Source organism: Tuber melanosporum, assembly GCF_000151645.1.
Source record: "Tuber melanosporum whole genome shotgun sequence assembly, scaffold_7, strain Mel28".
Lineage (NCBI taxonomy): Eukaryota > Fungi > Ascomycota > Pezizomycetes > Pezizales > Tuberaceae > Tuber > Tuber melanosporum.
The window spans coordinates 1,256,039-1,269,749 of NW_003299117.1; the positions used below are offsets into that span (position 1 = coordinate 1,256,039).

Genomic DNA, 13,711 nt, shown 5'->3' on the forward strand with positions numbered 1-13,711 from the left:
ACAGAAGAAGAGGGTATCGGCAAGTCTCAAATCGAGAGTAAAGAGGAAACGCTTTTTGATGATGATGATGGCTTAAACATTGTTTCGACAGAAGCTGATCCAGATGACATATTGGCAATGGCCGCTAGACTAAAAAAGAGAAAGGAGCTCCCGACAATCGACCATTCGAAGGTCAGATACGATTCATTCCGGAAGAGTTTTTACGTCGAGCCAGCCGAGCTTGCAGACATGACTGAAGCCGAGGTTGATGAACTTCGTCTGGAATTGGACGGCATCAAAATCCGTGGGCAGGACTGTCCGAAGCCGGTCCAGAAATGGAGTCAATGCGGGCTTCCAGCACAGACTTTAAGTGTTATCCGACAACTTAATTACGAGAAGCCAACATCTATTCAGGCACAAGCTATCCCGGCTATCATGTCAGGCAGAAATGTGATTGGCGTTGCAAAGACTGGGTCTGGGAAAACTATCGCATTCCTCTTGCCCATGTTCCGTCACATCAAAGACCAACGTCCATTGGAATCACAGGAAGGCCCTATCTCTTTAATTATGACCCCCACAAGAGAACTTGCTGTTCAGATTTTCAAGGAATGCAAGCCGTTTTTGAAGGCTTTGAATCTTAGAGTAGGTCGGCCATATGTTTCAAACATTTGGAAACCAACTAACGTTCAGCAGGCTGTATGTGCCTATGGTGGTTCACCCATTAAAGATCAGATTGCCGACCTTAAACGTGGAGCAGAAATCATTGTATGCACGCCCGGTAGAATGATCGATCTTCTAGCAGCAAATTCAGGCCGAGTCACCAATTTGAAGCGTGTCACATATATTGTCCTAGATGAAGCGGACCGCATGTTCGACATGGGATTTGAGCCTCAGGTCATGAAGATTATCAGCAATGTCCGTCCTGACAGACAGACGGTCCTATTTTCTGCCACCTTTCCCCGTAACGTGAGCTATCCCCTCACTAACCCTCAGGTATTGCGCTAATGGCATCACAGATGGAAGCGCTTGCTCGCAAAGTATTGCAGCGACCTGTTGAGATAGTAGTAGGTGCACGCAGTGTTGTAGCTCCCGAAGTCACACAAATAGTCGAAGTTCGTGCCGACGATGCTAAATTCCATCGTCTTCTGGAGCTTCTCGGAGAGCTGTATGATAAAGACGATGATGCCCGAACATTGATATTTGTGGACAGACAGGAATCCGCCGACTCACTATTACGGGACTTGATGCGGCGCGGGTACCCTTGTATGTCTATTCACGGCGGGAAAGACCAGATTGATAGAGATTCTACAATTTCAGATTTCAAGAATGGTGTGACCCCTGTCTTAATTGCTACTTCGGTTGCGGCGAGAGGTTTGGACGTCAAGCAGTTGAAGTTGGTAGTTAACTACGATTGCCCGAATCACATGGAGGATTATGTCCATCGGGTTGGGAGAACTGGGCGTGCTGGGAATACTGGCACGGCGGTTACTTTCATCACGGAAGAGCAGGATCGATACGCAGTTGATATTGCAAAGGCTTTAAGACAGAGTGGCCAGAAGGTTCCAGAACCTGTCCAGAGACTCGTCGATGGTATGCATTTTAACCCATCTCCTAGCTCGTCGACTATTGATATGGTACTAATTGGCATAGATTTCAACGAGAAAGTCAAAACAGGCAAAGAAAAGGCTAGCGGCTCAGGTTTTGGTGGGAAGGGTCTGGAAAAACTTGATCAGGAGCGAGACCTCGCCCGTCGTCGTGAACGCAAGCAATTCGCGGAGGAGGGCGACGAGGCAGCCGAAGAGGTTACCGAGGGCATCGACGACATCTCCAAGGCCGCAACCCCGGTTACTGCGGTATCCGCCAGGAAGATCCCCACTGGCCCTGCAGTTGATCTGGCAGATAACATTGTCGTTCACAAGCGGGGGACCTCCAATGCTGATCCCTTGGATAGGGTGAAACAGGCTGCATCTGTGGTCCGCTCGCGCCTTAATGAAGCCGAAAGGCTACGCACAGGGGTTCCCATTGACAACAAGGGGCCAGATGCAGGAGCCTATCACGCAACCTTGGAGATCAACGACTTCCCTCGTAAGTTTTCCATTCAATATATATACCCTCTCTGCCATCTACACGTCCGTCATGCTAACACACGCATAGAAAAAGCACGCTGGGCCGTTACCAATCGTACCAACATTGCGAAAGTGCTGGAAGCTACAGGCACCTCTATCACTACCAAAGGCAGTTACTACCCCGCCGGGAAATCCCCCCAGCCAGGGCAAGACCCCAAGCTGTATATTCTTGTTGAGGGCGATACAGAGCTTGTGGTCACCAACGCCATGAGGGAACTGAAGCGATTACTGGCCGAGGGAACGGCCGCCGCCGTGGACAGTGAAAGTAGAGCTGCGCCGAGCTCGAGATATAGTGTTTTGTAAACACTTGACAGTGTTTGTGGAAAATGGTGAAAAAAGGGTGGGGCGTGGGGTTCCCTTCGTTCATTTGTAGATTTTATTATAGTCTCCCTCCCTGTCTTTCCGTATCGCATTGCGATTACTGTCTAGTCTACCTTGCTTGCACCGTAGCTAGTTACCGCAGGTCCAAGGGAAAAGAGAAAAAAAATTGAGTGTTGCTGGATGTTTACGATAAAAGATGGGAGTGAAAAGACCTAATGCTATATCTTGTTCTATATTCCTCATGCACAAATCATTTGAGAAGCTTATTCCGTAGATTTTGATGCGTGGGATGTGTGTATTTTCCTTGTGAGCATATAAGTAAACTACCGGTATCATAATATTATCATACTTGAGTAGCTGTTTCCGGAATGTCTTATTTCGAAAGGTGCTGCATTACTAGGAGGTGGGGATGCGGCCGGGCAGGGTTGAGGTGGGGGTGAGCTTGGGGGTCGACCTACCGGGAATTTATTTGTGCTGGACGACAGACCTTGGACAATACTAGAGTACGAGTACTTTACGGCCTCTGTTGAACGTTTGACTCATCCCCCCTTGGTTACCACGATAGATGACAGCTTTGCCATTCCCTCCTACATCTCACACATATTAAATCTTAAGCAAAAGCACTTGTGGAGGAAGGTGGGGTCCACGTTTAAAAGCAAGCCGTCGATGCTCTCGGGCCAACCGTGCTGCTTTGTGACGAGACTGGCGCATCTGCCCTCTCCGCCAGGCTTACCGTGGGGCAGTTGTTACTACTGCATGGTATCATACTCGAGTACTGTGCCTGCAGTGGTAGTAGTAGTAGTCTACATGTAGAGGAACCGGTCTCCGTACGACATTGGAATAATTGTTTAGGCACCGGGAATAGTATTGTCCAATCATATCTACGGTGGTTACATGTATCTGAAATAAGGATCTGAAAAAAACCTGTCTCATTTTCAGATACGGCACGATACTTTATGCCAGATCTAGTTATAATAAGTAGGCTATGAGCAGGCAACTTATCATGAACGTGCAATCTGATATCTCACCTAATCAGTTTACCTTCTTCCTTCTGGCCTAGCCAACCCCTATGGTCAGGCAACAGTGCGCTAAATTACTCCTGTGCTCCGGGGGCGAGGGAAGGAAGGAGGAAAGGAGAGGAAAAGTGAAGAAGAAAAAAGCAAAATCATATCAAGTATGTTACCTCTGATCTAGTCGAAAGCGCAAAAGCAAGCTTCCTACTAAGCTGAACATTGCTACAGTACAGTAGGAGCTACCGCAGCTGTTATTGGGCTACCACTAGGGGTCTTAGCCTAGTTGCGAGGGGAGCAATTCGTTTTCAGCTCTTCTACGAGTAAAGCCTCGAGGAGCCTACGGCACATTATCGTAGTAGGAGTAGTAGGGTAGAGTACTGTAGCCCTGTGGGCTACCGGTAGTACTTGTATTATATATTACAGATAGGCCGGTGGGGGGAAGTTGGAAATAAATAGATCCGTGAATGACGGGATCAACGCTTACAGGGTATATGTACCGGTATGGCATGAGCTTAGAGTTGCGAGAACCGTAAAGGAAATTATAGGCTACATACATCATCGGAGCCGGTACTATCATCGACATCTCTAACTTTATTGTGTTCGTATTCTTTGGTCGATGTTAGGTGTGGGGTTTCTCTCATGGTGATCAATCTGACTCTGTAACTTGCTGCAGCAGCTACGGTAGTCTATAAGTAGGATCCTGATGCCAGTGCAGGGAATCACGGTGGATTTTCAGGAACCAATGCTGCTTTTGTCATGGACTTTCCACCTCTATCCCTTTATCTTATGATACCACCGTGTTCTTTCCGTCCCCCTTGGTGCACCCTTCTCGCCACAAAGCGTAACAGCAAAAAGAAAACCCATTGCTACCACCCGCTTACTAATCATCACCCTTCGCTGGGCTTTCAAACCAGCGACAGAGGAAAAGTGTCCTCAACAACGACAGGTGGCTTTTTCCCGGGGGCTCGACATTATAAAGATTTCTTCTTCTCTCTCTCGCGTCAACCAGCTTCCCTTCCCTCTTCCTCCCTTCTTCTTCCCCACACAAAACTCGAAAACCCGTTTCTTCGCTCATTCATTTTTTTCTCTCACCCACTTTCCCCTCTCCTCTTTCCCTTTACCGAAAATCTGTAGACTGGTACTCTCAGAAACAATCATCCGCCAACTGCTACGACCTTTAAGCTTTTTCATCTTTTATCCAAAGGCTGCCCCTGATGTTTGAATCCAAGGGCAAGGGGGTCACTTGGACCACTATACTTTACTTATTTTGCATTTTCCTAGCACCTCTCCTGTTTCTCTCTCCAGCAACCGCTGCGGAGAACGAGACTGACAACTTCGGAACTGTTATCGGTATTGATTTGGGAACTACCTACTCGTAAGGATCCCCCCCCTGAGCTAGCCGAGCTTGTCGATCTGGTCAAGTTAAAAAATTAATCTCTTCAATGCAGATGTGTTGGTGTTATGAAGGGTGGTCGTGTCGAAATCTTGGTCAATGATCAGGGAAATCGTATTACTCCTTCCTATGTCGCTTTCACGCCTGATGAACGTCTTGTCGGTGATGCCGCGAAGAATCAATATGCCTCTAATCCCCAAAACACCATCTTTGACATCAAGTAAGCCGCCCAGTTTCTCGCAATTCCCCAAGTTTGCTTAGTCTTACTGACAATCCCGCTCTAGGCGTCTCATCGGACGTAAGTTCAACGAGAGGGATGTACAGAATGACATGAAGCACTTTCCCTTCAAGGTCATCAACAAGAATGGTCAGCCCGCTGTCCAGGTCGAGGTTGGTGGTGAGGAGAGGGATTTCACTCCCGAGGAGATCTCCGCCATGGTTTTGGGCAAGATGAAGGAGATTGCCGAAGGCTACTTGAGCCAGAAGGTTACACACGCCGTAGTCACTGTCCCCGCCTACTTCAATGACGCACAGCGTCAAGCTACCAAGGATGCTGGTGTCATTGCCGGTCTCAATGTTCTTCGTATTGTTAATGAGCCCACCGCCGCCGCCATCGCCTATGGATTGGACAAGAAGGACGGTGAGCGTCAAATCATTGTCTACGATCTTGGTGGTGGTACTTTCGATGTTTCTCTCCTGTCTATCGACCAGGGCGTTTTCGAGGTCTTGTCCACCGCTGGTGATACTCATCTTGGAGGAGAAGATTTTGATTACCGTGTCATTACCCATTTCGCCAAGCTCTACAACAAGAAGAACAACGTTGACATCACCAAGGACTTGAAGACCATGGGTAAGCTGAAGCGTGAAGTTGAAAAGGCAAAGCGCACTCTTTCTTCCCAGATGTCTGTCCGTATCGAAATCGAGGCCTTCCACGATGGTAAAGACTTTTCCGAGACTCTTACCCGGGCCAAGTTCGAGGAGCTCAACCTTGACTTGTTCAAGAAGACCCTCAAGCCAGTCGAGCAGGTTCTTAAGGATGCCAAGGTCAAAAAGTCTGAGGTTGACGATATCGTTCTCGTTGGCGGTTCCACTCGTATCCCTAAGGTTCAGGCTCTTCTAGAGGAGTTCTTTGGTGGTAAGCAGGCTTCCAAGGGTATCAATCCTGATGAGGCTGTTGCCTATGGCGCCGCTGTCCAGGGTGGTGTCCTATCTGGTGAGGAGGGCACTGAGGATGTCGTTCTCATGGACGTCAACCCATTGACTCTCGGTATCGAGACCACCGGTGGTGTCATGACTAAGCTTATTCCCCGCAACACTGTTATCCCTACCCGCAAGGCTCAGATATTCTCCACTGCTGCCGACAACCAGCCAGTCGTCTTGATCCAGGTTTACGAGGGAGAGCGTGCCATGACAAAGGACAACAACTTGTTGGGCAAGTTTGAGCTTACTGGCATTCCCCCAGCTCCTCGTGGCGTTCCTCAAATTGAGGTCTCCTTTGAATTGGATGCCAATGGTATCTTGAAGGTTTCCGCTGCTGACAAGGGCACTGGAAAGTCTGAGAGTATCACCATCACCAACGAGCGAGGTCGTCTTTCCCAGGATGAGATTGACCGCATGGTTGCTGAGGCTGAGAAGTTTGCCGATGAGGACAAGGCCAACCGTGAGCGTATTGAGGCCAGAAACGGTCTTGAGAACTACGCTTTCACTATCAAAAATCAGGCCAACGAGGAGGAGGGTCTCGGTAGCAAGATTACCGATGACGAGAAGGAGACCCTTCTCAACGCTGTTAAGGAGGCCACTGACTGGCTTGACGAGAATGGAAGCACTGCTACCACTGAAGACTTTGATGAGCAGAAGGAGAAACTCAGCTCGGTCGCCTATCCTATCACCAGCAAGAGTAAGTTTTATCGTTGAATTTGTAGAAAGACATGTGAATGCGATGCTAACATTGTTCTAGTGTATGAGGGTGCAGGTGGTTCTGACGATGACGATAGCATCCCTGACCATGGGGAACTATAAGCGTGATGGTTTGATGTTTTTGTTTTTTTCCGGTTTATATAAAATTTCTTGCGGGCTGAGGAGGTGTTAGGCCCGGCTAGTGTTAGATGGAGGAGCTATGATTCCTCGCCTTGTATGTAAAAACAGCGGTTTTTCCTTATGTTAAAGGGGTTTGTTTGAATACACGTTTTATGACTGGTTGAGTTCATGTAGATGAGTGATGATATGTGAATGTGACTATGGTGCGTGTCGTGGCACAAGTGCTACTGTATCGTAAATTTACTTGTTAATACCGCTACGGAGCCCGAGCCGTTCTAAGAGATGAGATCGTGATCTATAAGTAGCATGCCACTTTTGTGGGCTAGTGGGGAATGCGTTAGGCTGTTAGGCAAGTGCTCGTGTGCTCCGTTACCTTCTTCGCACCACCCACCCACTCATCTTGAACTATCCAAGCTGTGTGTGGCTGTTAGGCTGCGGGTACGAGTGTGATACCTGGCACGAACGATGCCGAAAAGTCACTACGTCCCCTTCGCTCATCCGCTCAGAGCTGGTGAACGTGGAAACCGATGATGTTTTGCGGGAGTCCTCACCAAAGCACCAGTATTCTCGGCTTGCGGAGGCGAAGACATGCGAGTAGAGATTCCTTGCAGTCCTCTAGTGGGGAGAGGGGGCAGGCACAGTATGATACTGGTATTGCTTTTTCACAATTTCCGATTCCTTCAACCTGGTGGCGGGGTAGTGACCTTTTGTAAATCTGATAGGTTAGGTTTGAACTTGATGTTGTGCGGTGAGTGTGGGTTAGGTGGTAATAGGAGTGAGGGAGGAAGTGAGTGATGAGTTGTGTACACTGTATGTACATGGTGGACAATGAATGTCTTTGGCGATATTGTACAATTCCGCAAGGAATTATTGTGGTATTGGCAGTGGGATTCAAGGGGGAACGGCGGTGTATAGTTTGCTATCGCTTTGGATCATGCGGAGCGCGGTATATGGCACTAATATTTTATCGGCGGGGATTTTGTGGGGTTGATTTAGGAGGTGGCTGCCCCGGAGGCTTACCCAGGATCTTGTAGTGTATTGGGTAGAGGTGGGAAGGGGTAGGAGCAGTGTACTCGTACTGTATTAAAGGCCCCCTTGGGGGGCTATTCCGTGAGGGGGTGCTATCGGTATATTGTCGGGTGCATGAGGACTTTTTGCTTTTTTGTTTGCATGGGTAATATTTACTACAGCTACAGTAGGAATTAAGTGTGATAGGCGTGGTGGAATCCCTACGACACCTTCATCTCCATCTAAAACCTACCACCCACCATCTATCTATTCTTACCCACATGTTAACGTACCGTCTTCTGGAAAACTCCCGTGTAGCAAATCCATGGATTGCTCTAGAAAACATATCATGAGCTCCCCCCTTCGATCCATCCCCCAATTCACTAATCAAACGCAACGCGACAAAAGATAGGTGGTCATAAAAGACATGTAAGAGAAACGCAGCAGAAAAAGAAACAAGAAACATCTCGTAAACTAATCCCCACTTGAACCTAACTTACTACCCTGCTACTGTAATCCACGAATATCATAGCTAAACAATTGTATCATACGCCCTGTCTTGTCTTGCCCTACTATTCCGCCCGGCCTAGTCTGCTTGCCGCTCTGTATTTTCGCAAGCATGATGATAATGGTTCAGTCATGGGTGGCTGATTCGAGCTCGAGTAAAAGTAATGAAATGCAAAGTAATGAAGAAAGAAAAAGAAAAGGTCAAGTTCACGTCAAATATTCCTTCGTATCGTAAGCAGTTTAGTAGAAGGTGATATTCTCCTTCCTCCGTTCCCGCATGACAAATTCGTTATAGCCGTAGAGACAAGAAACTAAAAAGGTATTCAAAAAGAAGACAAAGGAGAAAAAGAAGGGAAAAATTATATAAACGGCCCTCCGCCTGCCATGGCCGTGATATCACAATGCTCCCCAATAACACCAAAGTCTCTCTCTCCTCTGTGCTCGCTGATGGGCCCTTCAATGTCATAGCTTTCCATGAGCACGTGCTCCCGGCTATTCACTGCGAATCCAGATTTGGGTTCCCATGTCGCCTCTGAGGTGGAACGCCCTAACCATTTTATTTGGTAGATTTCTGTTTGTTGATCTGGCGGTGGGGGTGGGGCAGCTGATGGCCGAGGGGGTAGGGGTGCTGGAGAGGCGGGGGCTGGAGACGAGGAGGTGGCAGTGGGTAAGGGAGGGCATGGGTGAATGGCTTTTCCAAGGATCTTCTCCATAATCCATTCTTTCTCGCCGACAAGGATTTCGTCTTCTTGGGGGGGTTCGGGTTCCGTTGTTGGATCTGTGAGCTCTGGGGTTGGTGGCGGAGGGGGTGGATCGGTGGGGGAGTATGCTGAGAGTATGCGTGTATCTGACCCGTAGTCTTCCTCAATTCGTGCTCTCGTCACCCATTTCTTGTCCGGAACGTCTACGAATGTGACGAGGTAAAGGTTTATGTCCTTTGCCGGGTCGATTGACCTATGGTTGATGATTCCCCTAACTTTGTGGTCAAACTTAGTATGCCTTGTTTCGCATTTGGTAGTCTTTTTTGGCCAGCAATCCGTGCAGTAAAAGTTGTCTTGGCAGACTTTACAATCGCAAGCGCACTTTTCCAATGCTGCTTCCTCCACTTCTGATTCTGTGCCGTCGTCCGATGACGGGGGTGCGTGGAGGGAGTCAAGTCTGCAATCAGCGCAGACGTCGTTTCCGCAGGTCAGACAGGATTTTATCCCTGCTTTTCCTTCCGCTGGATCGCCGCAGCCGATAGGAGCTGACGGCGCGTCGGAGGATGAGCAGAACACCTTCTCGCAGCCGCCACGACACCTCCGGGACCCTGACAACTCGTGCTTAATGCAGATCTGTTTGCCACAACAGTCACAGTGAGCCCAAGAGATGGACGTCATGCAGCTTCCACAGAGAATATCGGCAGAATTAGGAGTAACGGTCTGACAGCAGGGCTGCAGGAAATGCACAACGGGATTAGTTTCGGTAGCGCTGGGGACAGTGGGTTGATAAAAGGTAGGCGCAAGAGGGATGTTAGTCGGGGCACCGGGAACCGGAAGGTCCAGCTGGATTAAAGTAGCGAGAACGACTTGAAATTGGGGTCCATTTCCATTCCCGTTTCCATTCGCATTCACACCTATTTGGGGGGCCATAGTTGCCATCGCCGATATTCCCGCAGTCGTGGGGTTCGGCCACGGACCCTCGGGGGCCATAAGTGGAGGCAGAACACCAGGGGCTCCGTTCGGAACAGTCTCGGCAGGGGCAATAGGTCCGGCTGGTCTATCATAAGCGCAACTGTGGCAAATAGCCTTCTTGCAGTTTGAACAAGTCATCTGGTAAACGCATGCTTCGCAGCGGTCCAGTATCCGAGCCTCGCAGTTGTCACAAGTGAAAAGCCCCTCTGTCTCCTCCCACTTTCGACGTTGTTGAAGCTCGTGCGGAGATAGCAGTGCGAGTGTTGGATTCCCCTGGCTTGCCTCCGGATCCTGAACTCGCCACCTCTTGTCGAACGGAACACAGTACTTCTCCTTTCCCCTTCGTAAAATTTCCTTCCGCCTCGGGCATCTCAGTTTAGGCGTCGGGCACAATCCCAGGTCGGTCCATATCCCAAGCTTCTCGGCGAGTGTAGTAAGATATCTGCTCGGTTCGTCGCCATCGGCAGGCTTCCTGTCAATCAGAAATGGTTTTCTGCGTACCCCTCGCGCCTTGTAGACGTATAGACTCTTGAGTGCCCGCTTTGGGGGGATTGGTGTTGAAACTGAATGAGGCTCGACAATGTCTTGGTAGACGAGATAAGGGACGATATGGTGCTTTATTGAAACCTTCCGACAGCCGCGCACAGAAAGATGCTCCAGAGTGCCAGCGCACCTGGTCATCAGTGGGCCGAAGAGGAATAGACCTGTTACCGCCGTCCAATCTAAGGTAAGCGAAGTGATTCTCGTCTCCAGAGATAGTGAGGAGATAAACTTGTCGAGGTTGTAGATGGTCCCCAGATGATAGGTGTCGAACCCGGGAGCTTCGTACGCGCTCAGCCTGAAATCGAAGTGAGAGTAAAACGGAGGGTATCTAAGTAGTAGATGGCGGAGGTAGGTCGACGTTTGGGCGAGTTTCAACTTGCTCGGGGTCGGGAGGTGCTTCACGAGACATTCAAGAATTGGTGTGTAAACTGCTAGCATCACCTCCAGTGGAGAGAGCTGATCGTGTATAGGTAGTTTCTGTCCCATTTCTTCATCGGAGATACTAGGTCTCATTTCCAGCACTGGCATTTTAGTAGTGGAGTTTTTGGCGTACTATACTATCGATGGAAGAATCGTCAGTCCTCTGGTTTTCGCTTGCTGATGAGGGGTGGGAAGAACCTTTTCTCTTTTTTTCTCCCTTGATTCAAAAGGAGAGGAGTCCGATAGGTGGACGGACAGTAAAGAAGGAAAAAAGGCCAGAAGCGAGAACTCCGAGCCTCGCGGTTTAGAGAAAATAGTGATAAGACAACAAATTGACGATGAAAGGATAAGGGTTCAAGCTCTGTACGCAGAAAGGGGGGGTACGTTCGGGAGAAGAAGACAGAGGAGAGATTTGTTATGAGGTGATGTTGGCCGGGTAGAGTAACTTACAGCACTGTACGTAGGAGATTGAGCTACGACATGCTGCGGTGCCGTACTAGTATGCTACCGTACCATCAATCTGCTTGTACGGCAGTATTTGTACCATACCTAGTACTGTACAGTACTCGTACAGTACACAAGCCACACTCGGCCTGTGGACAGGACCAAAACTTGAGCGGAAGAAGATTTGCCCCTCAACAATTTTTTCTTTACTCCTGTTTTGCGTATTTTGTAGTTTATATTTCAAACTACCATAGGATTTTTCTCCCAGCTACTACTACGGTATTAAGCTACCTGCTACTCAGCTCTCATTCATCAAGTGATCCATCCAGCCCTTGTTATATAGTTGTGGGCATCATGAAATACCTTTATGAAATAAATTTTTACAATTTAATGGCAGAATACCTGTACAGTACTGCACAGTACAGTACAGGCCACAAGCACTTGTGTACTGGTATGATACCGTATTTTCATTCCATCCGCTGCCAACAAGTCTGCAGGGATACTAACCCCCAGCCCTGCTTAAGAGGTAAATTATGTTGTTGACCCTGCCTCTTCTCCAAACGTTATTCCACTTGATCCTACTGTTTCTTCCGAAAATTTTTGCCAACTTCGTTGTAGAGTATTTATGGATATTATGGGTTCCTGGTAAGTTATGCTGCCACAACGGCTCTATGCATAGTTTATTCAAAGATCGTGAAACTCTGATTTAGACAATACTCCTCCAATCTCGCGCAAACCAAAGCTGAGATTCTCTAGCCATATTTCTTTTTCCATTTCTCTTCGGGCCGGAGGAATAATGTGTTTCTGCTTATGAACATAGCATACTAATTCCTGCATCTTCGCACTTCACTTGCGGTAAAGTGACCGCAACACCTCAAGTGAACACTAGGAATGCTCTTTGCCACTTAATAGTTCTCATCAGATATCACTCGTGCGACACGGCATTTTAGTCGACAATCGAGCTTTGGGACAGTGGTTGGGATCGTCTTGGTGTCATCGATTAAAATCTCCTGCTGATGCCTGCTGGTCTTGGTGAGTGCACAATATCATTTGGTTTGGGAGTGTTGTAGGACTTATTTGTCCCCCCGGGTTAGGTTTTCGTGGCAAACTTTGTGGGGTGGGCGGGGGGCCGAAAGATAATAGACCTCAAGATTTATTCAAGTTGTGTGATATTGATATTAACTACCTAGAGCAGTATGGTAATCTATTCTACTACACCTGCCGCCACAGTCTTCCCACCTAGCCTCAGAACAAGCTTATTCCCCTTTTCCACTGGAATTCCCGCGCATAAGGTAACCTCCACCTTGATCCTTGCCAACATGCCAGGGGCGATATGCCGGGGTTTCTTCTTGAGCGTCTTACCGGTAGTCCTATCCATGCTCTCCAGTAAGGAAACCACTCTTCCGCTTGCATTCAATCTCCCGCGATGGATGCCCACTAGCATTGGTGTGATGGTCTCGAATGAAAGAATTTTGAGATCGAAGGAGTTGAGTGGAACGATTGGTGAATCCGGGGAGCACAGCACGTCTCCGGGTTTTAGGTGGATTATATCTATGCCTGAGAGATGGAGAGTAACGTTGTGCCCCGCCACTGCCCACTCAGAGCTCTGCTCATTTATCTCTATGTCCTTAACCGTTGCGGATTCCTCCGACGGCAGTGCGAGAAGCACGTCGGCAATTTGGAGACCTCCAGCTTCGATCCGGCCTGATATGCTTACAGGGTTTTGTATCCCCCCGCGAAAAACATCGCTGATGGTAATTCGAAGGGGAGAGCTGATAGCCCGTGATTGTGGTTTTGAAGACTCGAGTGCCTGGACGAGTGTCGGCCCGTTATACCAAGGTAACTTGTCGCGCGCATTATGAACGATATTCGCTCCAGTTAGTCCACTGCAAGGAATGAAACTCGTCGAGTTTGAATTAAACCCGGCACTGGACAAGAAGTGGCCTATTTGCTGTGTTATCTCAATATATCGATCGTGATCCCAGCTAACCGCATCAAGTTTATTCACTGCCACTATTATTCTGCTGACGCCTATCGCGCGGGCCAGGAGTGTGTGTTCTCTTGTCTGCCCATTGCTTTGAAAGCCAGATTCAAAGGCACCCGTCGAGGCATCAAGAACCAATACGGCAAAGTCGGCTTGGGAGGCACCTGCTATCATGTTGGGTACAAAGTCACGGTGACCAGGTGCATCCAGAATGGTAAAATTTGTAGAGGAAGTGGAGAAGTGATTTGTTGCAATGTCCATTG

The 13,711-nt window shown here is 48.5% G+C and overlaps 4 protein-coding genes; 2 read left to right on the plus strand and 2 right to left on the minus strand.

Annotated features, from left to right (window-relative positions):
- Positions 1-93: 93 nt before the first annotated feature.
- Positions 94-2,779, plus strand: GSTUM_00010476001 (uncharacterized protein). XM_002841316.2 has 6 exons: positions 94-621; positions 673-945; positions 996-1,310; positions 1,368-1,569; positions 1,630-2,064; positions 2,134-2,779. Exons 1-6 carry the CDS (start codon positions 415-417, stop codon positions 2,406-2,408), a joined length of 1,707 nt encoding a protein of 568 aa, XP_002841362.1. The 5' UTR covers positions 94-414; the 3' UTR covers positions 2,409-2,779.
- A 1,606-nt stretch (positions 2,780-4,385) lies between these two features.
- Positions 4,386-7,033, plus strand: GSTUM_00010477001 (uncharacterized protein). XM_002841317.2 has 5 exons: positions 4,386-4,814; positions 4,888-5,052; positions 5,117-6,617; positions 6,648-6,729; positions 6,790-7,033. Exons 1-5 carry the CDS (start codon positions 4,654-4,656, stop codon positions 6,849-6,851), a joined length of 1,971 nt encoding a protein of 656 aa, XP_002841363.1. The 5' UTR covers positions 4,386-4,653; the 3' UTR covers positions 6,852-7,033.
- Positions 7,034-8,020: 987 nt separating this feature from the next.
- On the minus strand, positions 8,021-11,404 carry GSTUM_00010478001 (uncharacterized protein). XM_002841318.2 has 2 exons: positions 11,219-11,404; positions 8,021-11,157 (listed from the first exon to the last, which is right to left on the minus strand). The coding sequence occupies exon 2, from the start codon at positions 11,126-11,128 to the stop codon at positions 8,744-8,746; it is 2,385 nt and encodes a 794-aa protein (XP_002841364.1). The 5' UTR covers positions 11,129-11,157; positions 11,219-11,404; the 3' UTR covers positions 8,021-8,743.
- A 1,264-nt stretch (positions 11,405-12,668) lies between these two features.
- On the minus strand, positions 12,669-13,709 carry GSTUM_00010479001 (uncharacterized protein; the record flags this gene model as incomplete). The annotated part of the gene is made up of 1 exon (XM_002841319.1): positions 12,669-13,709. One exon carries the CDS (start codon positions 13,707-13,709, stop codon positions 12,669-12,671), a length of 1,041 nt encoding a protein of 346 aa, XP_002841365.1.
- Positions 13,710-13,711: the final 2 nt, after the last annotated feature.

Excerpts from the sequence above, each read along its gene's own strand:
- GSTUM_00010476001 (XM_002841316.2), top strand. The coding sequence starts at position 415 with ATGTCAGGCAGAAATGTGATTGGCGTTGCAAAGACTGGGTCTGGGAAA. Across the intron at positions 622-672 it reads TGAAGGCTTTGAATCTTAGA|GCTGTATGTGCCTATGGTGG; the intron begins GTAGGTCGGCCA and ends AACGTTCAGCAG. Across the intron at positions 946-995 it reads CTGCCACCTTTCCCCGTAAC|ATGGAAGCGCTTGCTCGCAA; the intron begins GTGAGCTATCCC and ends ATGGCATCACAG.
- GSTUM_00010477001 (XM_002841317.2), top strand. The coding sequence starts at position 4,654 with ATGTTTGAATCCAAGGGCAAGGGGGTCACTTGGACCACTATACTTTAC. Across the intron at positions 6,618-6,647 it reads AGGAGACCCTTCTCAACGCT|AATGGAAGCACTGCTACCAC; the intron begins GTTAAGGAGGCC and ends TGGCTTGACGAG. Across the intron at positions 6,730-6,789 it reads CTATCCTATCACCAGCAAGA|TGTATGAGGGTGCAGGTGGT; the intron begins GTAAGTTTTATC and ends ACATTGTTCTAG.
- GSTUM_00010478001 (XM_002841318.2), bottom strand. The coding sequence starts at position 11,128 with ATGCCAGTGCTGGAAATGAGACCTAGTATCTCCGATGAAGAAATGGGA.